Source organism: Oncorhynchus mykiss, chromosome 13, assembly GCF_013265735.2.
Source record: "Oncorhynchus mykiss isolate Arlee chromosome 13, USDA_OmykA_1.1, whole genome shotgun sequence".
Classification (NCBI taxonomy): Eukaryota; Metazoa; Chordata; class Actinopteri; order Salmoniformes; family Salmonidae; genus Oncorhynchus; species Oncorhynchus mykiss.
Window position 1 is genome coordinate 15,835,943 of NC_048577.1, and position 26,938 is coordinate 15,862,880.

Below are 26,938 nucleotides of genomic sequence, written 5' to 3' on the forward strand. Positions count from 1 at the left end.
CATGACAGACCGCTTGGAGTTTGCCAAGACACACAATAAACAACATTCTCACATGCAATGCCTTCAGAAAGTATTCACACCCCTTGACTTTTTCCACCATTTGTTGTGTTACAAAGTGGAATTAAAATGGGGTGGCAGGGTAGCCTAGTGGTTAGAGCAGTGTACTAGCAACCTGAATGGTTGCAAGTTCAAACCCTCGAGCTGACAAGGTACAACTCTGTCGTTCTGCCCCCGAACAGGCACCTGAACAGGCAGTTCTGTTCCTAGGCCGTCATTGAAAATAAGAATTTGTTCTTAACTGACTTGCCTAGTTAAATAAAGGTAAAATAAAAAAAATGGTTGTAATTGTCCATTTTTGTCAACAATCTACACAAAATAATGTAGAAGATTTTTTTAAATATTTTTTATTAATGGAAATAAAACACTAATATATCTTGATTAGATAAGTGATTCAGAACATGTAAGAATCACCGTTGCCAGTGATTACAGCGATAAGTCTTTCTGGCTAACTAAGAGCTTTGTATCAAGCTCTGTCAAGTTGGTTGTTGATTATTGCTAGACAGACATTTTAAAGCCTTGCCATAGATTTTCAAGACGATTTAAAGTCAAAACTGTAACTAGGCCACCCAGGAACATTCAATGTCATCTTGGTTAGCAACTCCAGTGTATACTTGGCCTTGTGTTTTAGGTTAGTGTCCTGCTGAAAGGAGAATTTGTCTCCCAGTGTCTGTTGGAAAGTAGACTGAACCAGGTCTTCCTCTAGGATTCATAAATTATTGCTTTTACATATATCATGTGAACATTTCCTCAGAACAAATAACACAGGATTGTAAGAGTAGGGAGCTAGAAACACCACTAGACAAGAGAACAGAACACCAAAACAGGCAATTTACCATTTACAAAAAACACTTCAATAACAATTTTTAATTCATGCCTGATGGGTGTAGAGTTTTTAAATATACTATCCACCTGCATTCTGTCTGGAGAAGACTACGTTCCAGATTACCACCCCTACGTGAACGTTTTATCTGCTGTGTAGCACAGAAGGACATGGAAGAGACCGGGTGACAGGGGTTGTGCCGAAAATCTCCCCCCTGACAGAATTCTCTCCCCCTTCGCGTTCTTCATTGCTGCGAGTTGCTTGCGAGTAGATATTTCTGCTCTTCACTCCATTGTCATTTTAGCCTACATTTCACTGATCTTAGTAACAAGCATTTTTGTCTGCAGTTTTCGGTTTGGCTATGTGTTTCAAGTGTTTGTGGCGGTTCTAGCTTGTATGGCGCCCTGGGCGAGCGCCCCGGCAAGATGCCGCCCGTACCGAAATACGCGACTGATTTTGTATTAGTCTATAAATAAATCTCTTTGACAAAATTCTTCATCTCTCCCATGTCTTATTCGACTCGTATTTTTGAAAGTGTAAGGATAATTATTCAGCCATAATTGTTCTGAAATGTTTATTGCTTGCACACATTTTACTTCCTCCTCTGTTTAATATAGCACACATACATTAATTATTAATTTCGGTTGCCTATCCGGAGTTTGTTCTAGAAAGTATTTGACTCTGATGTGTGTCACAGAAAGTATTTGACTCTAGCCACAAAATTAAGGGAATTTTAAAAAATGGGGGGGGGGGTCTGGCATTGGGGAGATTTTCGGCACAACTCCGGCCTCATTAAAATGATTTGCAATAGGGGATTTGGGGTCATTTCTCCTTACAGCACTCTTGAGTACTATAATAAACGTTCTTATCAGTCTACTGGTTTTGCCCACATATTACACGGACAAGAGATAAGGTTTAAGACATTAGATGAGCTGCATGTGAGGAACTATTTGATAGTGTATTGTTTACCAGTTTCAGAGCTGCTGAATACGCTCACTTTTTTTTAACAGGAATCTCTACATGCCGTAGAACTACTGCAGGGGTTGAAGCCAGTCACATCGTTCAGTCTTCCAACATTTATTTTTATGGGGACATGCCGAGTCTCGGGTGGCTGGGGCCCCTAAAGATCTTCTTGGCCTCCCTTGACACCGGTTGATGTAGATGTAGTAGTGGAGGCCAAGACTAGCTTGCAAAGCAGCCCTGCTGCGATTTCCTCTGGTCTTGGGGGCGGCAGGAAGTCTGTAAAACAGTGCTAGCTGACATGCATCGCTCAACATTTAAATTACCCACGAGCCCTAATTTGAGAAGGATGCAACTGCGTTCATGCAATAACTAAATAATATTTAAAAAATAATAACTAATGGGGGCTCGAATGCGAGCTGCAGTCGCACACGATTGCGCCGTTCTCAGTGATATGCGTATCAGTACGCAGACCTAACGCTCTCAAACGAAGTACTTCCGCCCATACGTACGTCATCAATACTGGCGGTATTTTGAAAAGGAACTAGCCGTGAAGTTGACAGCTGTATCTCATCTATCTGTGACTGTATGATATAGTAAAATATTATACGTTTTAAGAAAATAAGCCAGCTAACTATTTCAAATATGGTAGGTGGACACGTTGTTTGACAAGGTGAAAAATAGTCAGTTTCCAATTGATAAATGTTCTCCCATTTGTGACGTTAATGATATAACGTTAACTTGTTTTTAGTCGGATATGCTAATCTTTTTCACTGCTAACGTTTGCTAGCTAGCTGACGTTCGTTTGCTTGTTTTTGAGGTTTTGGTAGCTAGCTATGAGCTGTAATGTTTCTTCCAAGAGTAACGTTACTTCCTGCTTTTATGTAAAAAAAAAATTAAAAAACTTTGTCTGACATTTTAACTAGAATTGATGAGGAAGCGGGCTAATTTACAAATCTAGATAACTTAATCTGACTTCAAGGTAATTTCGTAACTCACCAAAGTAAAGATGTTGGTAGAGTGCTGACGAACATTTCTTTGTATGCGCCTGGTGTATTTCCCCCTCCAAAAACATGACTCAAACGACTTTTGAACATGTTCCGCCATACTCACTGGTCCACGCTATAGACTGCAGATCCAATGCAACGCAATGCATGGGCGTGGACCAGAGCTCGGTAGTTACCCACTTGTTGATAACAATATTGTGAATTCCTTGTTTTCAGAGTTCGAACGAGGTAACGTTGCAACAGGATAATGTAAGTAAGGTAGCCAAATATGAGCCTTTGTAAGCTTTACTGAAATTACAATAAGCTATCCATTCAACATGCATGTCTTAATAATTCTGACATTTTTATCACAGGGACAGCCACTGGACACAGAGTCAGAGGTCCAGGATACTCCAGCACCACCTGCCATTCCTTTCTACACAGAGTGCTCGGAAGCTGCACAGGCACAACTGTTTAACGAGTGTGAAGAGCAGTTTGCCCAGCTAGAGATGGTACTGATCTGTTTACGATGACAGCTCGGTCCTGCACAGACAACTTTGGGTGATGTTATTGTGTTAATGTTAACATGTAATATTCTGCTTGTTTTTCAGCTTCAGAATGAGATCATTCTCGCAGAGCCTGACTCAGATGAAAACCCTCAAGAACAGGTCAGAGATGGCCCTATTTCCCTATAGCTGAATGAAACCATTAGTATGTGTGATGCATTCACTTTTTGCATGATCTTGCCTTATCTGCTGCATATCTGTTATGTCCAACAGTCTGTGAATAGATTGACAGCTGTAGCAGCTGAGCTGAAGCAGTGGCAGACAAGACGGCCAGAACGTGAGTGTCTGGTTTCTACTCTGAACATCATTCCTTTATAACTAATTGATTGTACTTGTACTGTATGACTGAGACATAAGCATGATATGTACCATCAGAATGTGGTTTACTTTCTATCCATAGTGTTGTCCACAAATCCTGAGGTGTTACTCGTCGTTGGAGCAGAGGAGGTAAATTCACACAGAAAAATATTTCTATGCAGTTACCTTTTAATATACAGTACCAATCAAATTTGGACACCTATTCATTCAAGTGTTTTTTTTTATTTTTAATATTTTCTACATTGTAGAATGTGAATAAATCAAAACTATGAAAAAGTGAAAAAAACAAATCAAAAATGTTATATTTGAGATTCTTCAAAGTAGCCACCCTTTGCCTTGATGACAGCATTGCACACTTGCCATTTTCTCAACAAGCTTCATGAGGTAGTCACCTGGAATGATTTTCCGACAGTCTTGAATGAGTTCCCAAATATGCTGAGCACTTGTTGGCTGCTTTTCCTTCACGCTGCTATCCAACTCATCCCAAACCATCTCAATTGGATTGAGGTCGGGTGATTGTGGAGGCCGGGTCTTCTGTTTTGCTAGCACAGACTGGAATATGTTCCGGGATTCTTCCGATGGTATTGAGGAGTACACCACATCAGTCACTGGCTTTATCAATAAGTGCATCGAGGACGTCGTCCCCACAGTGACTGTACGTACATACCCCAACCAGAAGGCAACATTCGCACTGAGCTAAAGGGTAGAGCTGCCACTTTCAAGAAGTGGGACTCTAACCTGGAAGCTTATAAGAAATCCTTCTATGCCCACCGACAAACCATCAAACAGGCAAAGCATCAATACAGGACTTAGATCGAATCGTACTACACCGGCTCCGACGCCTGTCGGATGTGGCAGGGCTTGCAAACTATTAGACTACAAAAGGGAAGCACAGCCGAGAGCTGCCCAGTGACACGAGCCTACCAGGCGAGCTAAATAACTTCTATGCGTGCTTAGAGGCAAGTAACACTGGAACATGCATGAGGGCATCAGCTGTTCCGGACGACTGTGTGATCACTCTCCGCAGCCGATGTGAGTAAGACCTTTAAACAGGTCAACATTCACAAGGCGGATTACCAGGATGTGTAGTCCAAGCATGCGCTGACCAACTGGCAAGTGTCTTCACTGACATTTTCAACCTCGTCCGAGTCTGTAATACCAACATGTTTTAAGTAGACCACCATAGTGCCTGTGCCCAAGGACACTAAGGTAACCTGCCTAAATGACTTCCGACCCGTAGCACTCACGTCTTGGTAATCCGTCTGGCCCAGCGGCTTTGTGAATCTTGTTCACATCGGCTACCAAGATCCAGACCAGCTGGTGCTCTCGTGCATGCTTCAGTGTTGCTTGCCTCAAAGCGAGCATAAAGGCAGTTAGCTCGTCTGGTAGGCTTGCGTTGCTTGGCAGCTCGCGTCTGGGTTTCCCTTTGTAGTCCGTAATAGTTTTCAATCCCTGCCACATCTGACGGGCGTCAGATCTGGTGTAGTAGTTTTTAATCTTACTCCTGTATTGACGCTTTGCTTGTTTGATGGTTCGTTGGAGGGCATAGCGGGATTTCTTATAAGTGTCCGGATAGTCTCCTGCTCCTTGAAAGCGGCAGCTCTAGCCTTTAGCTCGATGCGGATTTTGCCTGTAATCCATGGCTTCTGGTTGGGATATGTGCGTACCGTCACTGTGGGGACGATGTCGTCAATGCACTTATTGATGAAGCCAGTGACTGAGGTGGTGTACTCCTCAATGCCATTTGATGAATCACGGAACATATTCCAGTCTGTGCTAGCAAAACAGTCCTCTATTGTTGCATCTGCGTCATCTGACCACTTCCCTATTGAGCGAGTCACTGTACTTCCTGCTTTAGTTGTTGCTTGTAAGCAGGAATCAGGAGGATAGAATTATGGTCAGATTTGCCAAATGGAGGGTGGGGGTGAGCTTTGTATGCATCTCTGCATGTGTGGAGTAAAGGTGATCTAGGAATTTTTTAAGTTTAAGTTTTAAGTTTGCCTGCATTAAAGTCCCCGGCCACTAGGAGCGCCACTTCTGGATGAGGATTTTCTTCACTTATGGCCATAGAGTTGGTTGAGAGCGGTCTTAGTGCCATCTTCGTTATGTGGTGGTAAATAGACGTGTACGAATAATATAGATGAGAACTCTCTTGGTAGATAGTGTGGTCTACAGCTTATCATAAGGTACTCTACCTCAGGCGAGCAATACCTCGAGACTGCTTTAATATTAGACTTCGCACACCAGCTGTTCTTGACAAATAGACACGCCCCCACCCCTCGTCTTACCAGACGTAGCTTCTCTGTTCTGCTGGTGCATGGAAAATCTCGCCAGCTCTATATTATCTGTATCATCGTTCAGCCACATCTCGGTGAAGCATAAGATATTAAAGTTAATGTCCCGTTGGTAGGATAATCTTAATCCTAGGTCATCAATTTTATTTTTCCAATGATTGCACGTTAGCAAAAAGAACGGATGGCAGTGGAAGTTTACTCGCTCACCTACGGATTCTCAGAAGGCTGCCCGATCTGTGGCCCCTTTTCCTGCTTCTTTTCTTCAAGCAAATTACAGGCATCTGGGCCTGTTCCAGTGAAGCAGTATATGCTTCTCGTCGGACTCGTTAAAGGAAAACGTTTCTTTCAGTCCGCGGTGAGTAATTGCTGTTCTGATGTCCAGAAGTTATTTTTGGTCATAAGAGACGGTAGCAGCAACATTATGTACAAAATAATTTACACAAAATGCAAAAAAACTAACAAAATAGCACAATTGATTGGGATAATGTAAAACCTCAGCCATGTTCTTCAAATGCATTATGAAAAAAATAACTTTTTAACAAGCCACACCTGTTAATTGAAATGCATTCTAGGTGACTACCTCATGAAGCTTTTTGAGAGAGTGCCAAAAGTGTGCAAAGCTGTCATTAAGACAAAGGGTGGCTACTTTGAAGAATCTCAAATATTAAAATATATTTTGATTTGTTTAACACTTTTTTTTTTTTGGTTACTGCATGATTCCTTTTTTGGTTACCACATGATTCCACATGTGCTATTTCATAGTTCTGATGCAATGTAGAAAATAGTAAAATAAAGAAGAACCCTTGAATCAGTCGGTGTCAACTTTTGACTGGTTCTGTACACATTTCAGATATCAGCTATTTTATAGTTATACAGAGCCTTATGCTTATGAAAAGTAAACATATTCATGTTAAACTTTAAAAAAAAAAATGTTTTACTTTTCTTTCCTACTTCCACAGTTACAGAAGCTGAATTCACAACTGGAGTTGGTCCTCTCTTGCTCACAAGCCAAGAGAGACACACTGAGAGAGACTTTAAAAAGGTTTTCTTTGAATGTGATTGTTATTCTAAATCTCCAACCCTTTGAATGTTGACATGGAGACAGTAGATTTGACAGTATACATCTGTGTTCCTGTTTCAGTGAACAGAAGTGGTTGGAGGAAAAGAAGGAAGTGTTGAGGGCAGGCACTGAACATGTGGTCAAACAGCGACTGGAAAATGAAAGGTTATCTGAACACAGGTAAGGTACAACAACTGGGTCACGTTTGTTCGGGCACACTGTAAATTAAATTTTTACAAGGCTAAACAAAAAGTTTTTTTTTTATTGAACAGATTTTACCTCCCCGTTTTGGAGCGTTTTCTTTGGTTTCCTGCCTATGAATATGAATGATAGAAAATGACACACACACACCAACACATTGACAACTACCCTGAGTTTAATATGGAAGTATTGCTGCTGCTGTTCAGTGTGTTGCAGGACACCAAGAAGAAGATCCAGAAGATGAAGGATTACCAGAACAGACTGATGGAGACCCTGGCAGACGTACTGGCGGAACACTTCCCACTTCCTACACAGGAGACCAACGCTGACAAGAAGAAAAAGGTGGCAGTCTTAGTGATGTATTATGTGGCTCTGATGGAGGGGTTCCTCAATGGTCACACATTGTGTTTTTTTACGGTTGCATCTAGCTTGGTCTCAGATCTGTTTGTGCTGTGTAGCTAACTTTTTATGTTTTGTTGTGCAAGAGAGCACAAACAGATCTGGGACCAGCGTAGATGGTATCGTTTTTGTTTCCGTTTTCAGAACATTCCTCAAGAGCTGAACGAGAATCTAATTTCACTCAATGAAGTCCTGGAGGTAAGTATCTGTTCGCATGCATTGTTTGTTTTCTTATTCAACCCGGTGCTCTGGTTCAATTTTGTATTACTTTATTACTACATGCTTGAACCAGTAGCAGCTTTATAGTCTAGCTTTTTATGACCCTATGACTATATTTTACACTTACATTACCCTCACATCTTTGTAATGTAGATCAACTTGATCACAGAACAACAAATTACATAACATCCCTACTCACCTCTTGCCCCAATTGAACAACAACATAAGTAATAACCTTAAACCCTTACCTTAAACCTTATCTTCCATTGTTAAAATTGGCAGCTGCTGATGAACACGACTCTGGAGACGCCTCACGATCCCTACATATCGATAGACGAGACGTTCTGGCCCCCGTACACAGAGATGCTGCTGCGCCACGGCATTGCACAGAGACACCCAGAGGACTGTTTCAAGATCCGCCTGGAAACCTTTTATTAACAGTAACTGGTCAGACATCTTGGTTCTAGTTTTGTCAGCGTGTGTAGCAGCCTAGTCCCAGATGTTTGTGCTGTCTTGCCGTCTCATTGTCATGCCATCGATCATAAGCGTTGGTTATACAGTACAAACAGGTCTGGCACCAGGCTAGGTGGATGGTAATATCATGAGTATGTATTGCGATGGTGGCTTGATGGGTCACTGGTTTATAGTGTTATTTCCAGTATGTTTCACAATAGGTTAACCTTTTTGAATGTTTTTTAAAAATATGTTACATAGATATTTATGTTGCTCTCTCTGGCTACTGGAACACAATTTGAATACTTTGGTGAAATCTTACATTGTTATTATGTATATGTTTCCATGTATCAATGTATGCCAGATTTGTTCTTAATAAAAGGAAAAATCAACAAAATATACAGACATTTGTTATTCACTGTAGCACTTTGTTCTAAACCGAAGAACAGAAAACATCTTGATACATCAGTACTTGATTCACAGCAGTCAATTTATAACTCGAGTACTTAAGAACTTGTATAATATTTTTGCAAATACAAAAATTCCCAAGGACAGATAATCTGTACCAACAACACATTTTAAACATTGAAAAATGTTTTTTTTTTTATTGTCAAGAAACCCTGACATGCGTCAGCAGACTACGTCATTCCATCATCCAATCCCGAGAGCCGTTTAGGTATGTTCACCCGCCTCCCGCGAGTTCGTGCATTCTTGTGGGCGGAGAACAAATTTCGGTTCCGGGTGTTTTTACACTTCTCTCGAAGGCGTTCACTTGTCTGATTATGGTCTTAAATCATAAAGTTAAAAAAATTCACCAACATTCAAGGTAGAGAACAGTTTTATTGAAAGAACAAACAGAACATCAGCAAAGATGACAACCCGATCAGAGAGAGAGAAGGCCCTGAAACTCAACGAGCAGCATCAGGCCATTCTGTCCAAAATGCTGAGAGAGGACGACAACAAATACTGCGCCGATTGTGAGGCGAAAGGTAACTATATAACACAATGTGAACTTCGTTAAATGATGTCATTTGATGTTATATAACCGTTTCAGTTATTCGTCTAGCCAGACTCGACTGAGATGTTAGCTGACTATGCTAACTGTAAGTAGCAGCTAGTCTGCTGACACCTTCCTTCCTCTTTAGCCTTGTAGCTACCAGATAAATGCTATCTTAGCTATGCTAGGTAGCATTTTGTCTCCCACCACACCTTGAACCAAGCTTTAGTCATACAAGTGAATGCAAGTTTCGACACCCTTGCACCATGAAAGTCGCCACTGGGAAACTATCCCTAAATGTCAAAACATGTCACTCTAAAAGAATGTACAGGGAAGACCTGCCAATCTGAAGTCCTATTGTGACACCTGCACCACCGGTACAGACAGGTTTTGATAAGTGAATCTTCCGTTACCTGAGCTGTGTTCATTAGACACCTAACGGAAGAGAACAGACTGAAACCGATGCACTAATGAGTACGACCCTGTCTCTGCCTGCCAGGTCCAAGGTGGGCATCGTGGAACCTGGGAGTGTTTATCTGTATCCGATGTGCTGGCATCCACAGGAACCTTGGGGTTCACATATCACGGGTCAAATCTGTCAACCTGGACCAATGGACAGCAGCACAAATACAGGTAATTGGCCAATGTCCAGGATTTATAATATTCATAAATTAGAAATGTCATGTATTGACCTATATTTATTGACACAGACACCTCTCTTTCTTGTATATCCTACTGGCTGAATACAAAGTTGACTTTTTAACCCATACTTATCATGTCCCCCCTGCTGTTTCACTATCCATCCTCCACTCCCCTTTATCTCTGTGCTCCTCTTTCTCTCTTTCCCCCACCCTCTTTCTCTCCATCTCTCCTTCTCTTCTCTAACAGAGCATAGTAGATATGGGCAACTCCAAGTCCAGGCAGCTTTATGAGGCCAATCTTCCAGACAACTACAGAAGGCCTCAGACAGACCAGTATCCTTACAACTACACAGACACACACAGTCTCTCTCGCTCTCTCACTCACTCTCTCTCTCTCTCTCACATACACACACCGCGGTTCCCAAAAAGCTTCCCGTAACACACGTACTTGCCCCTTTATAATATTGCTACATTTTTTTCCCCCTTAACCCCTGACCCCAGAGCAGTGGAGTTCTTCATCAGGGACAAGTATGAGAAGAAGAAATACTACAGCAAAAATGTGACCAATGGACACAGCGTATGTATCTCACCTCTGACACCATCAAACTGGTTTGCGGATAGTACTAGAATGTCTTATTTGTATGTAGACTCTCCAAAGTGTTGCTTGTTAGGTTAAAGGGATACTTTGGAGTTATGGCAATGAGGCACATTATGTACTTCCCTAAAGTCAGATGAACTCTTGGATAACATTTGAATGTCTCTGGGTCCAGTATAAAGAAAGTTAGAGGTAGTTTCACTAGCTAATGCTAACTAGCATTAGCGCAATGACAGGATATCTGCTAGCATGTATTTCCACAGGTGTTTGTTATATGGCCTAACAATTTGGAACATTATTCAAATGAGATTAGGCCTTTTATCTCTCTTCCTCCATTGATTTTTTTTCTTCTAATTTCCTCTTATGATGTTCCTCTACAGCCAAAAGACAAGGAGAGCAAACGAGAGAAGGAAACTGATAGAGGAACCAAGCTGTCATACAATGCCAAAGTACGGTGGTTTTGAATGGGTACATCTATAGACTCCTTATATAAGATTTCTGTCTCAATCCAACCCATATTCCTTTTTCGTCAATCACACTGTACACCCTGTTTGTCTCTTTTTAGCTTTGCAGTCAGAATGATATGTTTATTGTGTTTACAACAATTCCACTCATCATTACACTCCATGCTATAGTGGTCAGGTTTTAGTGGTTTAATGGGAGCAGACTTAAAGGGAAATTCCGCAGCTTTTCAAACTCCTATTAATTTTTCAGCAACATACCATTGTCTACATATGTGAAAACGGCACGTTTCTATGATCTGTGGTTAAAAATATCTAATTGTTTCCCTGTATTATTACAGGGTAGGACTTAAAATCAAGAAAAACGGATGTATTTATTATTTTTTTTGCCAGAGGGGAGTGTATGTTCTTGCTCCCCATGTCACCAATCTCTTAGTGTGTTTTTTAAATGTTTTAACTTTTAATGATGTCATCGGGTAGAACTTTTTAGCTTCATGATTTTTTTTCTACCAAAAGAAGAAATGTATGGTTTTCACATGTCGACACTGGTATTGTGCTGGAGATAATGAATGAGGTTGAAAAGTGGTGGAATTGCCCTTTAACAGTCTATGGCAAACTGTATTTTCATACATTACAGTTAACAGGTCTGGCATTATACCAGTACTTAATACAACTAATCATCAATTTACAAATGTTTATGGTCACCATGTCCAGCAAACTGATTTGTTGTGGTGCGTCTCACTGTGTAGTTACTTTGACATGTTGATACATTGGTGAAAAATAGACCATCTTTGGGTTTAGGGTTAGAATGCTGGTGCGTCGAGCTCCCGGCATGTTGGTTCCTAGACAAAGCATTGAATGTGGTCAAGTAACCCAAGGCAGAGGATGCACCTAACCTTTGACCTCTAAGAGGGCTTGACTGCTGAGGGTTTCAAATATCCCTTGCTTGTCTTATCTGAAGTGTACCTCCTCAGGATCTTTGCTTTCATTATGAACTAAACCTTTGCTCAACCGAAGCCCTGCATATTTAGCCATTAGTCTGGAAGACGCTTAACACATCAACTTCATTATTACTTCCAAGACTACATTATTATTTTTTCACAATCATTTTGCCTTTTCTCTTGGACTCAACCCCTGAAGAGTGAAGAGACCCGCCATGCCCCCAAAGCCAGTCCTGTGAAGACAGCAGAACCTCCCGTCAACCTACTTGGCCTTGGTAAGATTAAACCAGTCAGTTTCCCAAATCGAAAATGAGAGTTTCTTATTGGACAAGTTCAGATAGTCCTTCCTGGTTTTCTTTCGTTTTGTGCCTATTGAATATGACGCTGCTTTGCCTTGATGAATAAAACCCTGGGTGGAAGCCTAGCAGTTAAGAGCTAACTAGGTGAAATTTGTCGATGTGCCCTTGAGCAAGGCACTTAACCCTAATTGCTCCTGTATGGCGCGTCTGCTAAATGACTCAAATGTACTAAACCAGTCAGTTATTCAGAAATGCTGAGTCCTGAACAATACACACATTCATCTTATGTACGTTTTTTTCTCCCCTGTATAACCTGTTTTACACATCTTTTTAACCCCTCTCTGTTGCTCTCTGTCTCCCCCATCTCTCTAGATGCACCTGCCCCTGCTAACAATGGTAGTGCTGCCAGCACAGCAAGTCACGACTTGGATATCTTTGGCCCCATGGTGTCCAACCCCCTCCCCTCATCTAATGCTGCTGCTCAGTTCTCTCAGGTAACACAATCTGATGACCTCACCACTTCCCTGGTCCCTATGGACACCCAGCTCCACAAACATAAAGACGCATACTGAACTTCTATATTTACATGCACATATATTACCTGTACATCTACATCTGAACGATGGCTCAGTTGGTAGGGCATTGTGCTATCAATGCAGTGAGAAATTTGTCTCACACATCCATGCAGGCCAATGCATGCTAGCGTGAGAGACGTTTGAAGAGCAAGAGACTTTTCTTACGTCGTTCTTAGTTTTTGCTTCCTTCTTCCAGGCTAGCTCCAGTACCCCAGCCAGCACCCCAACACAACCCCCAGCAGCAACCCCATCCTCTGGCTCTGCCCAGGGAAACCTGGACCTCTTCAGTGAGACTGGTGGTGGAGGGGGCATTAAGGGGGAGGACACCGGGGCCAAGAAACCCCTCTCCAAGGACTCCATCTTGTCCCTGTATGGGAACACCAGTATGCCTCAGATGCCCCAGCACCAGCAGGCCCCGCCTGGTAAGGAGATATACAGACACAAGCCTACACATGCACACTATGTACACTCATGCAGGGCTCTACACTGACCTTTTTTACAAGGAGCATGTGTAGGAGCACTCAAAGAAATTTAGGAGCACAATGACAAATATTTGAGGTAACAAGATGTTTTCTTTGTAATAATGGTGTAAGAATGACGGTCATGAATCTGCACTCAGTGTATTCACCATGGCACTCCAGGGCTGCAGTACAGTGAAGTAATCATTTCAACCATTATCATCAGCACTTGTGCTCCTAAATAAAAATTCCAGGTCGTACAACAAAATATTTTGGCGCGTACGCGAGAAAAATGGTTGCACTGTAGAGCCTTGTCATACATAAGTGTGGGCATGTGTGCACATCGTGATGTGACTTTGGTTAATGTGATGAATGTTATTTATCGTTGTTACTCGATTAAATTAACCATGTAACAATTAGCTCATAAGGAATTTGGGGCACCACGGAATAAGTTGTCTAATGAGTTACCATCTCCCGAATGAAACTCTAGAAGAAATATATAAGATATATATTGATAAGTCATTTATTAATCATTACCTCATATCAGTCTCATTCTGAACATTGCAGACTTCTTGAATCCGCAAGATCCCCAACCCTTTCTGATTATTCAGTTCTACACAAATTGATTTCAATTTTTATTTACTAACTAGCTAAATAATAACACATAATACACATTTACATGAGACAAAAGTCTCTAGTGGACTGACAAAATATGATGGCTTGTTACACAATGAAGAGGGGGTGGGGAAAGAGAGGGATAGAGAAAAGGACATTTATTGTGGCTACATTCTAGGACTGTTCTCACATTAATCCTATACTTTGTACATGAACTGCTGCCCGTTTGGGTAAGAAATGCAATGTATTTACATGTAAGTTAGATGTCTTTGTTTGTTGTCTCTGTTGAAACCAATCAATCCTTCTATGGGGAATAGCTCGATGGGTGTAAGGCTCTGATTGTCCACCAGAGGTTACAATATCCTTCTTAGTTGTCCTGGCTTGGAGTGGAGTGTTTCTTCTGAACTTTTCTTCAGATGCCCAATTACCGTCTGAGATGGGATCCTCTCCTTCCTTTCTTGGGTAGATAGTCAGATCTAGATCCCTTTACATGCAAAGCTGTAGACTGTCAATGTTTTGGTCTAGTGAGTTAATCTTCATCTCTTGTTGAGTTTCAGAGTTTCCAGCCATTTGTAATGTTTTTAGCTCACTCTTCACTTCTGCTGGTCTGAATATGTTCATTCTTAGCGAGTCCTTTTAATCACTCTGGTCGGAAAGGGCATTTCCATCACATTGACACATTTGTCTGACCTCATTCGGGGTGTGGCTTAGTTAATGTGCAACGGACATGAAAACCAAAATCACATTCCTATCTTAACAAAAATAGTTTCACCGTTCTTCATATTGTATTAACATCATATTGGATGGAAACTTAACAGCCGAAGGAGGGTTTCCTTCCTAAGGTACAGTATTTGGTGGATACAGTTTTTAAAAACATCACAAAATGAAAAGCAATATAACATGATTATTTTTTAGATCCCCACTGACCATTTTTAACATTCCTATCTTAGAAATATTGTTCCAATATTCATTTTTTTGGGGTGTTATAGTTTTAGCGGCAAAAATATTCTAGAGAACAAAGGCATTCCTTTGGTTGGTGCTGAAGAGCAGGAGAGGGTTCTCTGCTGCATAAGATTTATGATTGCCGTGAGGTGTCATAACTGGCCCAGCCCCCCTCTCCTCTCCTGTGGTCTGAGACCTTTGATCCTTGACCAGGAGAGTCATGACACACACACACCAACCAATAACACAGAGGTTGGAAATGGTCTCCAACTGGCTCTGGGCTATATAAATGCATGCTGTTAAATACCAAACACTTCTAAAGTAACAGGTCACCAACCAAGTTGTTCAGTCACTTTAGTATATCTATGGCAAGCAGTCAAATGTTAACAGAAAATTATATTTTGAAAGAAACTCAAACTGTTCTCAGTATTTCTCCTGTACTTCTCCCTTCCAGCTGGTATATACATGAACCCCGCCCAGATGCAGTTTCCAGTAGGCATCCCCCAGCAGCAGGTCCCTGCTGGCTACCAGGCCTTCCCTGGCATGGGCACAGGCATGCCCCCCACCACCGTCATGGGTGCCATGATGGCTCAGAATGGAGCTGCCATGATGGGACCCAACACAGGCATGATGGTTGGCATGACGATGCCCAATGGTTTCATGGGACAAGCGCCCGCGGCCGGGATGGTTGGCATGGCTCCGAGGATGATGGGGGTACCACATGGGGGAATGCCCGCGGGTATGGTGCCTGCTCAGGGCATGCAGGGGATGTATGCCGTCCAGCCTGGGCAGCAGGGCCACTGGAACATGGGACAGGTATGTTAGTTCTTTTGATGTCACGTTATTTGGCATATTGGGGATTTTCCCATGGGAGTTAACTTCGCATTTGAAGTATAAGATGGTTTTATAAGAATAGAATATCAAGTGTATTTGGGAGGTAACTTAGGTAATGTTACCACATTGCCATACCTAACTATCAAATGTTCTCAGATCTATATAAATGCATTGTGGTCAGGGCTTGGGTTTGTTTTAGTATTAGACAATATTGTGTTTCCCTGACACCTTACTATTCATCTCTCCTACTGTCTTCCCCAGATGAACCAGCAGATGTCAGGGATGAGTCTGAACGGTGCCGGGGGGGCCATGGCCTTCGGTCAGCCTGCCTCCACCATGGGAGGCTGGGCCGCGGCACCCTCCGGTCAGACCCTCAGCAACCAGCTCTGGAAGTGACCCCCCCCGGAGGTCAAAGGTCAGGGATTGGGGGTCAGGGCAGCAGCAGAGGAGATTGCAACCAGCGGGTCCGCAATCCAGCATCCAACCCCCCCAGCAACCTTACTATGAACTGATGCCCGTTCTCCAATTGATACTGACCACTCTACAACATCGAGCTTATCTGGCTGTTCGCATACTGAAGAGATGCAGTCTTCCTTCCTTGTTTCCTTCAGGTAATCACAGATCCATTGGTGATTGGACAGGTAAAAGCAAGGTGACCGTCTTATTAGTCTGACTGACCCAATCAGATCAGTGATTACTTGAAGGAAGCATTTCTGCAAGTATTCAAACGGGGCACATCTCTCTCTTTCTGTCACTTTCTATCCATCGCGCTCTCTTTCCGTCTCTCTTTTGTGAGTAAATTGGGAGTGCTCATACACCATCATACGCAGGCTGGCAGTCAGTGCCTGTTACATGTTGTGGATATCATAACTCTTTTCATTTTCCTTTTTTGGAGGGAAAAAAACGACAACCACAACAACGTAAACAAATACAACAACAAAGACATCATCGACAACATATCGAAAAAGCTGCAGGACCAGTTACACAAGCTTTTATTGTATCATTATAAAAATTATTATAGAGAATTAAAGAATAGTATTTAAACTTTGGGAGAAGACATGGCTATAATTTCTGTGAATACTGCTCTCCTATGTACAGCTCTGTATAACATTTTAAACGACATGTGGTTCCCCTACAAAATAAAGTATGATAAACCAATGTGTCTTGTGTGTTCTAAATTTTAGACTTCTGAGTTCTAGGTTTAGCCATTAACAACATTCAATGTCAATTCTACCAGAACACCTAAGAAGGGACAGAAGTTTGCATTTAAAACATGTCTACTCCCCCATGTATTTATTATTGTATATATTTTTCCGGGGTAGGCTACACATGCAAATGTCAGGGTGGTATCATTCTTTAACCATCCTTTGCAGAGCTGGCAGGTTAAATACACCACTACAGTATCACATAAGAGGGAATATAGACACGGAGAGCCAAGAGCTCCCTTTTAAGTAGGCTAAATATTTAATCGAATTTGGTTGATGGTGCAACATGGTAAACATTTTTTTACTAATTGTTCTAAAATTGACTAAAAAAACGTTTAACTGAATGAAGAAGCACTGAACTGGAGAGCTAGGAAGAAAAAACGAATTCCCAAGCGAGGAAATACGCGGGACGTGGTTTTTAGCATCTCTTTTGAGTGCATAAAGTGTGATGGTGTTGACCCTAGCTTACTCGATATTCTGCAATCAATTACAAGTTTTTGAGGACGACGTCGTAACATTTTGGTAGTGGCCACACCTTCTGTTGTTGATTACCCACATGAGAAGGAGGAGGATACGGCGAAGGTGCCCGATGAAGAGCTCCGGGCCCGCCTTTCCGACTGACGCTTCTCCCTCCCTGTACCATCGAAGCTCCCTCCGCTACTACTACCTTTCTGAACTGCCTTAACACAGTCAGCTGTGGAAGATCGTACCCGAAGTCAAGACCAGCTATATTTGTTTTGTTTTTAAATAGTATTTGAGATGATCTTTAATGAAAAGCGCTATCTAAAATAAATGTACTATTATTAAACAGAAATAGAGTTCCAGGTCACACTTTATTTGTTTAGTTCCAAATAAATGATTTACAGCCAGGCATACTTTCGACTAACGATCTGTTGATAAGCAACTGCTTGCTAAGGTTATGGTTCGCTTAGAATTCGTGTAAGGGTTACGTTTAGGGCTAGGGTTAGGATAAGGGTTAGTGGATAGCGGTAGTTAGTTGAAATGTTGACCGTTATTGAACATCTACAAACTATCTACTTGGGACTATCCAAATAAAGTGTTACCGAAATCCATTCTAAACCTTGCATAATGGCATTCTGCAGATATGGGACAAAAATAATCCCATCTCTATGCGACCGGGAGGGTCACAATGCCGACGCTTCACATGGAACTCCAGAACCCAAGAGATATGGGTTCTCTCAACATTTTTTTCAGAATGGCACAAATTCCCCGATATCAGGGTACTCATGTCAACATGTTTGCTTTCAGAGCATATTTGATCCCAAATTATAAGGGGGAGAGATACCTCGTCCAGAACTCTCAAGAAATCTTCAGTTCTTGATCGATAAACAACGAGAAATACAGCATTATGGCGAGCTTTTCATTCATTCTCCCTGAAGACGGACAATGTTTTTTTAAGGACAACGACGTTAACTCAGGTAAGAAATATTCAATTATTTCAGTCTTAAAACTCAAATATTAATTGATTTAATTCTTATGAAAAGGAAATATAAAACAACATAGGAGAAGATGGCTGTATAGGCTTTTGTTGTTAGTTACCAAGAATGGTAACCATGCAAAATGAATATTTAAAGCTGTAAATTATGTTACGTAATGTCCCAATTATCTCTTCTTCCTCCCAAAGTGCGCACTTGTTCACGTCACTGAATTGAAGGGAAATGACTGGTATAATAAATACGGCTGAAAATCCCACTAGCCCATGCCACCACCAATCCAACGTTTTAAGATGTCTGGGAAGTAGTGAATGAGGGCACACTTTTAGGAAATCGGAGATATTATTGGAAGGCACACATTATTTGCCATGAGTGAAAAGGAGAATATCCCTTCCTTAAAATGCAAAAAATCAATTTTGTTTACCCTATGCTGTGTTGGTGTTTCTTTCAGGGTGGATCTCAATGGTGACCCAACTCAACACCCTTGAAGGTCCAGAGTCAGAGAGTCAGAACATCCGTCTGAGCTTTGCAGAGTTACTTGGCGACAAGTACCACTACGCGAATGCCATCGACAGCTCTCTACTCTGGACTGTTGGGTACACCCCCTACATTCCCCCAGCTCTGAAAGGAAGAAGCTTCCCCTCTGTCAAGAGCTTCTTCCTGGATGAGTGGGAGCCACTGACACTCCTGCAGATTTCTCAGGTTCTGTCCACCAGTGTTTCCATCGAGGAAGACAACCGGATCCAGTCTGCTGCAGGCCTAGTGTCTCAGCTTCTGTCTACCAGTGTTGCCATCGTGGAGAATGACCTGATCCAGTCTGCTGCAGGCCTAGTGTCTCAGGTTCTGTCCACCAGTGCTTCCATCGTGGAGAATGACCTGATCCAGTCTGCTGTAGGCCTAGTGTCTCAGGTTCTGTCCACCAGTATTTCCATCGTGGAGAATGACCTGATCCAGTCTGACACAGGCCTAGTGTCTCAGGTTCTGTCCACCAGTATTTCCATCGTGGAGAATGACCTGATCCAGTCTGCTGCAGGCCTAGTGTCTCAGGTTCTGTCCACCAGTGTTTCCATCGTGGAGAATGACCTGATCCAGTCTGCTGCAGGCCTAGTGTCTCAGGTTCTGTCCACCAGTGTTTCCATCGTGGAGAATGACCTGATCCAGTCTGCTGTAGGCCTAGTGTCTCAGGTTCTGTCCACCAGTATTTCCATCGTGGAGAATGACCTGATCCAGTCTGCTGTAGGCCTAGTGTCTCAGGTTCTGTCCACCAGTGTTTCCATCGTGGAGAATGACCTGATCCAGTCTGACACAGGCCTAGTGTCTCAGGTTCTGTCCACCAGTATTTCCATCGTGGAGAATGACCTGATCCAGTCTGCTGCAGGCCTAGTGTCTCAGGTTCTGTCCACCAGTATTTCCATCGTGGAGAATGACCTGATCCAGTCTGACACAGGCCTAGTGTCTCAGGTTCTGTCCACCAGTATTTCCATCGTGGAGAATGACCTGATCCAGTCTGCTGCAGGCCTAGTGTCTCAGGTTCTGTCCACCAGTGTTGCCATCGTGGAGAATGACCTGATCCAGTCTGTTGCAGTCCTAGTGTCTCAGGTTCTGTCCACCAGTGTTTCCATCGTGGAGAATGACCTGATCCAGTCTGCTGCAGGCCTAGTGTCTCAGGTTCTGTCCACCAGTGTTTCCATCGTGGAAAATGACCTGATCCAGTCTGTTGCAGTCCTAGTGTCTCAGGTTCTGTCCACCAGTGTTTCCATCGTGGAGAATGACCTGATCCAGTCTGCTGCAGGCCTAGTGTCTCAGGTTCTGTCCACCAGTGTTTCCATCGAGGAAGACAACCTGATCCAGTCTGACACAGGCCTAGTGTCTCAGGTTCTGTCCACCAGTGTTACCATCGTGGAGAATGACCTGATCCAGTCTGCTGCAGGCCTAGTGTCTCAGGTTCTGTCCACCAGTGTTTCCATCGTGGAGAATGACCTGATCCAGTCTGCTGCAGGCCTAGTGTCTCAGGTTCTGTCTACCAGTGTTACCATTGTGGAGAATGACCTGATCCAGTCTGCTGCAGGCCTAGTGTCTCAGGTTCTGTCCACCAGTGTTTCCATCGTGGAGAATGACCTGATCCAGTCTGCTGCAGGCCTAGTGTCTCAGGTTCTGTCTACCAGTGTTTCCATCGAGGAAGACAACCTGATCCAGTCTGCTGCAGGCCTAGTGTCTCATGTTCTGTCCACCAGTGTTTCCATCGTGGAGAATGACCTGATCCAGTCTGCTGCAGGCCTAGTGTCTCAGGTTCTGTCCACCAGTGTTTCCATCGTGGAGAATGACCTGATCCAGTCTGCTGCAGGCCTAGTGTCTCAGGTTCTGTCTACCAGTGTTGCCATCGTGGAGAATGACCTGATCCAGTCTGTTGCAGTCCTAGTGTCTCAGATTCTGTCTGCCAGTGTTGCCATCGTGGAGAATGAACTGATCCAGTCTGCTGCAGGCCCAGTGTCTCAGATTCTGTCTGCCAGTGTTTCCATCGTGGAGAATGACCTGATCCAGTCTGCTGCAGGCCTAGTATCTCAGGTTCTGTCTACCAGTGTTACCGTTGTGGAAAACGACCTGATCCAGTCTGACACAGGCCTAGTGTCTCAGGTTCTGTCCACCAGTGTTTCCATCGTGGAGAATGACCTGATCCAGTCTGCTGCAGGCCTAGTATCTCAGGTTCTGTCTACCAGTGTTACCGTTGTGGAAAACGACCTGATCCAGTCTGCTACAAACCTAATGTCTCAGGATAATGACTCCACACTGAGAGACTCCAACCAACCTGAGATCCACGTGGATGATGTCTCAACCAAGAGAAGTAGACTTACCATCACTATTTCTATGGTTTCAACCAAGAGTTGCCTTGTTGCTTTACATGATGTTGATGCTAGTGCTACAAGCCTGGAGCAATCTGCCGAGAAAATGTCTACCTCTACTAATGATGTCAACGACATCTCAACTGCGGCTGCCAAGAAGAAGAGGTGTAGATTATTCTCATTTGTCTGGAGAGCTCTCTGGGGGAAGAACAAGAAGCCTCTAAGTACTAACTCATATACTCTTAGTCTATCTTGTACTTAATATAATAATTTATCAACTATTTTGATACTGATATCCAGTGTTAATGGCTGTCTTTGAAATAGGTTTTCTATATTTTCTACCTTTCGTTTTTTTTCAGGATAAAGTGGCTTCCAAGAAAGAGGACGAAATCAACAAGGATGTGAGCAGCTTCACCTGCCACCACAACACTACACAGGGAGATCACTGATGCAGGCACCCACAATGGTGTTTTATCCCACTTTGTCTTCATCCCCAATCCCTTTCCCCCACCCCACCCCACCCGTTTTATCTTCAGTAAACCTTTTGTCATTGCATTTGATTGTGCTTTGTCTTTCATTGGGATCACTGTCATTGAAAAGGGAAGGGGTTTCGTAGTTCAACTGCTTGTCAATAAATCACTGGTTAACTTCAAATTGAGACAACCGAGGCAAAGACGTTGTTGCTAATGTGATCAGTTATATCCACATTTTCCGGAGAATAACAGGCATTCTCGTTCAGGGCCTCAAGATGGAGTAGTAAGCACAATTATAATGGTTCCCCTCATAATGATGCTTTTATCAGCTGTTGTATATGGGGATGTTCCCATATTAGGAATTCCTGTGGGAGATTAATACCGGGGAATAAGTATGATAATTGGACATGGATTGTCTCTGGCTACTGAGGATTTCCATCATATGATTGTAGCCTAGGTTATGATTCTGTTATGATGAGGTTTACAATGCAAGTTGTCTCCTTAGACATGACCGATTCATGGTATTGAAATCTATTACACCACATTGATGCATCATGAAATAACCCATGGGTGTAGGAGTTTAACCACAGGCTTAATGTAGCCAAGGTGTTCATGTAATGCAAGTGTGTTTTCTGTTTGTTATTTGTGAGCTATTGCCAGATTAATATATATAACAGATGATATGACATGGCTATAGTTTATGTTTTCCCTCATTTTTCAAACCACCACCAACAAACACCAACCCTGTTCTCAATTAAATGCACTATTCCATTCAATTTCTGAGGGCTCTTCTACAAAACAATGTTATGAGAATGAAACCTGAAACCAATAGCCATCTCCATGATTTAGGTTACAGCAAGAGGCTAAAAATATCCAGTTCAGACTGGTAGTAGTCACGACCTAAATTATGACAGAATTCTGCACCACTGATAGTTGACGTCAATACAGTACAGTCACTTCCTCGGTGACGTAATCGAACGAACTCGGTCGGTAGCATTGCCATCTGGTGGATGGACTCCGACTCGAGACCCCGTAACATTACGTCATTGGAAAGGAACCGATGCCAGTGTTTGGGTCTGGGTTTGAATACAAACAGATGAATAGCCGACCATTAGAACTGATACTCGACAGCAACAACTTGAGCTACAATTAATGCGCATTTAGGCTACAGTAAAGTCTTAAATAACTATTCAACATGCTTCAGGCGTTCTCTGGAGAGTTTTGGGGAATCTTGTGACTAAGAATGTTTCAAATTAATTGAGTATGCTTCATTGGTAATGAGAAAATAGTTGCACAGTCAGCAAAACAGCGTAGGGGTTTTGACTTCAGTTCATTGACGTTTATGTAAATTGTATGTGCATTTTATGTTTATGTGCATTTTTTGTTTAATATATTTCAAAAGACAAGGGCTCGACAATGAAGTGAATGGATAGATAGTAAAAACAAGCATTAGCTGATTTAAAACTGTTGCAATTATGATACTTATGAGTTGTGCGTAAATGTCTCTGTCCGTGGTGCTGAAATGTTTTTCCTTTATCGTGACTGAGAAACGCATTGCAGGATGTCCATTGTACTGATAATGTTTGATTGACAATCAAATATGTCATTCGACTATACCGATACACACTGTATGTTCATCCAGCTATATGTTATGTTGAAAATGGTTTGAAATATAGCTGGTAAGAGAGATTGTCATTTGCATCTCTGACGCAACTTTCAGGAATCAAACTGAACGTCGTTAAGTCCAGCACATTGAACTCTCAGACAGAACCCAGTTTACCCTTTCCTGTGGATCAATATTTTACAGAAGCCTTAACGGTCAATTAATGTTGGAGCTATAACGACGGGAACGCGCACTATTTTTGGTTTATATTTGCAGGCAGGTGTGCGTTTGTGTGTGTGTGTGTGTGTGTGTGTGTGTGGTGCCAGCCAGGGTGGCGTGACTCCTGAAATAAGTGAGGTTGGAAAAAGTGTTGTTCTTGCATGAGGCGAGAGAGAGAAACCCATTCTCAAATTCGTAAAAGCGCGTGCACAACCATAAGGAAGGAAGATGCGAGCTCTAGGGGGCTGCATTCCCATTGACTGTTCCATCTCCCTGTCAGTGGCAGCAACATTAGCAGTGCCGAGGCGGTGGCAGCACTGAGAGAGAGAGAGCGAGGGGGGGAGAGAGAGAGAGAGGAAGGCAACACACAGACTCCGCCTAACTTTACCACGGTCCAACATCACCGAGCCCGTGTCCGGTGGCGCGAGGGCATCACAGCTCAAAGCCAATCCATCCAGAGGGTCCCTCGGCTTGCTTGTCTCTTGGCGTGGAGATGGGCTTCCCGTAAAACCGGCGGTGGTGGAGGGGAGAGGCGGGCCGGCGGGGGGTGGGGGGAAGAAGCGAGAGACTAGAGAGTGAGGAGGTGGAGAGAAAAAAGCCGAGGAGGACGAGAAACAAAAGCACAACCGTGGGTGCCTGCAACAACCATGAGCAGCGGCGGCTTGCCCTATTCACCAGAGCTGCTGCTCTACCCGTGAACTATGTCGTGAGGTGTGGCTCGCAACGCTAAGCAGCAGGGATTTAGTCAGTCGAAACGACAGTAGCAAGCCAAGGAGGGGTGCTGCTGGTGGAAAAGATGTCGTCCGCCTCGGTGGGGCCCCAGGGCGGCCCTCGCCCACCCACCGCGCCGCCGACCGTCCCCGAACTGCCGGACCTCAGCCATCTCACCGAGGAGGAGAGGAAAATAATCATGGCCGTGATGGATCGGCAGAAGGAGGAAGAGGAGAAAGAGGAAGCCGTGTTAAAGTAAGGGCTACATTTCCTTTCCCTGAACGGTGGTCGGTGGAACCCCGAACGCACCACTCGCAAACGCAACACCCCCATTCACGAGCGAGGTGTCTGTGTCCAGAAGGCAGACGCACGAGCGGCCATCCGCCAACAATTAGTCCCAGTATGTTACCAATACGCCTGCCGTTTACCATTGTGGTCACATTTCACACCAGTTCAACCACCACAACTCGTTGCATCCCCTATTGTTCCCTAATACTGGGCTGTAATTTCCGTATAGCCTACAGATGTCATAGCCCACGCTAACGGTGTTCCCTTGCTTGCCACTGTATGAATAATTCACACCAGGTTGGATATTGGGGTTCGTTTTGGGATTCGACTATTCATGAGGGGGGGGAAAAGTCACAGTTTATAGGCCTGTCAATGCTTTAGCTTTTCTCAAATCCATTGTAGGCTATGCGCTCTTCTCCAAAGCCCCCATAAGGAACGTCAGGTGTAGACTATATAATTGAAATTGTGGACATAGCCTACGAGGTGAATAGCTAATCAAGGTATCCTCTCCGTGACAGACGATGGTGATGGAGATGGTCATTGATAAGGACGGGGAAATCGGGTCAAACGAGATACAGGTGTAGCCTCGCGCGGGTGGCCGAGGAGGGGAGACGGGGTGTACCAGTGGGGGAGCACTGGATGAATCACACCACAGGACTGCGTGCCCCCCTCCCTCCCTGAATCATTCCGTATCTTCCTCCTCTCCCAAAGTATTTTTTTTGTTTTGTTGCTTTGACACGGCCGCGTATACAACCTTACCGAAGCAGCTTGGTGGCTGGCAAGGCTTGGGAGCTGTCCTTAACAAAACGTCAACGGTGTGCCAGATATCGAACTGTTGCTGTTTATGTCACCTGTTGCTGTTTATGATACCGTCGTTGCCCAACAAGACGATGGTGACATTAAAACTCAAATGATGCTTCATTGCGAGCCTGGCACAAATCATTCGTATTTTATGCCGACAATCGTGTTACACCGGTGTGGTGCCATTTTCCCCTACCCTCGGCGATGAGAGAGTGGGTGTGGTTGCACTGGTTGGAAATCTCACCATGTGATGTAAGGCCGGGCATTCGAGCTAAGCATGATAGGGGGAATTGAAGCTCGACCAGTTATAGCCAATATCTGGATTTAAAACGCCTCAAACCAGTATCAATTCAACTGATATCGAATTAATCAGTTATTTGGCCTATTGTATTCGGAAAACATGTATGCAGCGTGAAAGTACCGTGCGCCTCTCGTGTTCAGCTCTATTCCACCGTTGGCCTAAATATATATTCTGTGTTCCTTCTCCCGTGAACGGATGTATTGGTTATTCTTTGGTTTTCCCACCGATCGGTTCCCAACACAATGCAATGAGGTGAATGAACGTCGCTTAAATAATTTTGCATTAGACCATCTTCACGAGATCGTGTGGTAATAGGGAACATCCATAGTGCACTACGTGACTCATGCTGTGCCACAAATATTCACTTTGCTCATACTCACCGAAGGCTCAATCAAGTGGAATTTCCAACAGCAATACACTATGTAAGATATCTAGCCTGTTCAAAGTGCTTTATGACATCCTTGTTTGCTGCAATTACATTGCACTGTTTCATTTCCTGGTTGAAGTCTGGGGGAGCCAGGGCTGGAGCTATCTCGTGCCTCAGGAGAGGAAGTGATGTATTTAATGTTCCATGAGGCTTGAGCCCTCCACAGCTTCTGTAAATAATGCCCTCATCATTTAGCCAATCATTTATATGATGATCCATGCACACCCTAGCCAGTTGCTGGGCTGTTGCTGTGGCTCTGTGTGCACAGTTGCACACTATAACCTTTGATTATGAGAAGCTGTCATGTGTTGGCGGCTCTCAACTTAAGGCCTGTATGTAGTGGTTCAGTGCTTCCAAGAGAAATGGTATAGAATCACAATAGCCTTGTGTCCGGAATGTTTATGGCATGTGGGAGAATAGGGAATAGAGAGAGAGAGAGAGTGTGTGTGTGTGTGTGACAGAGAGACAGAGAGAGAGAAAGACTGGGGCTGTATGTGAACTTTCCATGGATTCTGCAGGCATTCCCATTCTTCCTGTGCATCAGGGGCGCAAATTGTTATTATATATATTTTTTTATCCAGTCGGCTAAACACTCAAAACAGCCTACCAGACTGCTCGGAGGTGTCCACATGGTCCTGAAGTACACCCTGTTTTGCATCACATTCCATTGATAAAACTTTCAGAATGTGGGGGGAGGGACATGTCCCCGTCCTCAGTGAAAGTTGCAACGTTGATGCAACCAGTGTGTGCCCAGTGGGTTGTTGCACATCATTGCTAAACTCATGTATTTCCATTGAGCATTTAACTTCTAATACAGTCTAGTAGTATGGCATTGTGATCAGGGTCTTTTGAATAGACCGGGCAAGCATTAGGCTTATGGGTCCACGTTCTTGGCATGCGGCCATCCAACAAATTACTTTCC

The 26,938-nt window shown here is 43.4% G+C and overlaps 4 protein-coding genes across 5 annotated transcripts in view; all 4 read left to right on the plus strand.

The window, feature by feature from the left end:
- Positions 1 to 2,330: 2,330 nt before the first annotated feature.
- Positions 2,331 to 8,733, plus strand: LOC110485766 (centromere protein K). The gene is made up of 11 exons (XM_021556925.2): positions 2,331 to 2,488; positions 3,064 to 3,096; positions 3,201 to 3,338; positions 3,438 to 3,494; positions 3,606 to 3,669; positions 3,793 to 3,839; positions 6,964 to 7,046; positions 7,146 to 7,244; positions 7,472 to 7,607; positions 7,809 to 7,862; positions 8,166 to 8,733. The coding sequence occupies exons 1-11, from the start codon at positions 2,486 to 2,488 to the stop codon at positions 8,319 to 8,321; spliced, it is 870 nt and encodes a 289-aa protein (XP_021412600.1). The 5' UTR covers positions 2,331 to 2,485; the 3' UTR covers positions 8,322 to 8,733.
- Positions 8,734 to 9,015: 282 nt separating this feature from the next.
- LOC110485767 (stromal membrane-associated protein 1) lies at positions 9,016 to 16,852 on the plus strand. The gene is made up of 10 exons (XM_021556926.2): positions 9,016 to 9,325; positions 9,833 to 9,966; positions 10,222 to 10,307; positions 10,476 to 10,551; positions 10,950 to 11,018; positions 12,171 to 12,246; positions 12,643 to 12,764; positions 13,042 to 13,267; positions 15,315 to 15,676; positions 15,956 to 16,852. The coding sequence occupies exons 1-10, from the start codon at positions 9,208 to 9,210 to the stop codon at positions 16,088 to 16,090; spliced, it is 1,404 nt and encodes a 467-aa protein (XP_021412601.1). The 5' UTR covers positions 9,016 to 9,207; the 3' UTR covers positions 16,091 to 16,852.
- A 1,963-nt stretch (positions 16,853 to 18,815) lies between these two features.
- On the plus strand, positions 18,816 to 22,663 carry LOC110487293 (topoisomerase I damage affected protein 7). Its single transcript, XM_036942606.1, has 3 exons — positions 18,816 to 19,099; positions 20,381 to 21,417; positions 21,553 to 22,663. Exons 1-3 carry the CDS (start codon positions 18,816 to 18,818, stop codon positions 21,555 to 21,557), a joined length of 1,326 nt encoding a protein of 441 aa, XP_036798501.1. The 3' UTR covers positions 21,558 to 22,663.
- Positions 22,664 to 23,788: 1,125 nt separating this feature from the next.
- The window catches only part of LOC110487294 (regulating synaptic membrane exocytosis protein 1), a 98,685-nt gene continuing 95,535 nt past the window's right edge, over positions 23,789 to 26,938 (plus strand). The window contains exon 1 of one of the 2 annotated variants that reach the window (XM_036940423.1): positions 23,789 to 24,454. In XM_036940423.1, coding sequence (XP_036796318.1) covers positions 24,285 to 24,454 — 170 coding nt within the window. In that variant the 5' untranslated portion in view covers positions 23,789 to 24,284. The remainder of the gene's footprint in view (positions 24,455 to 26,938) is intronic. The other variant, XM_036940422.1, reaches the window with a different exon arrangement.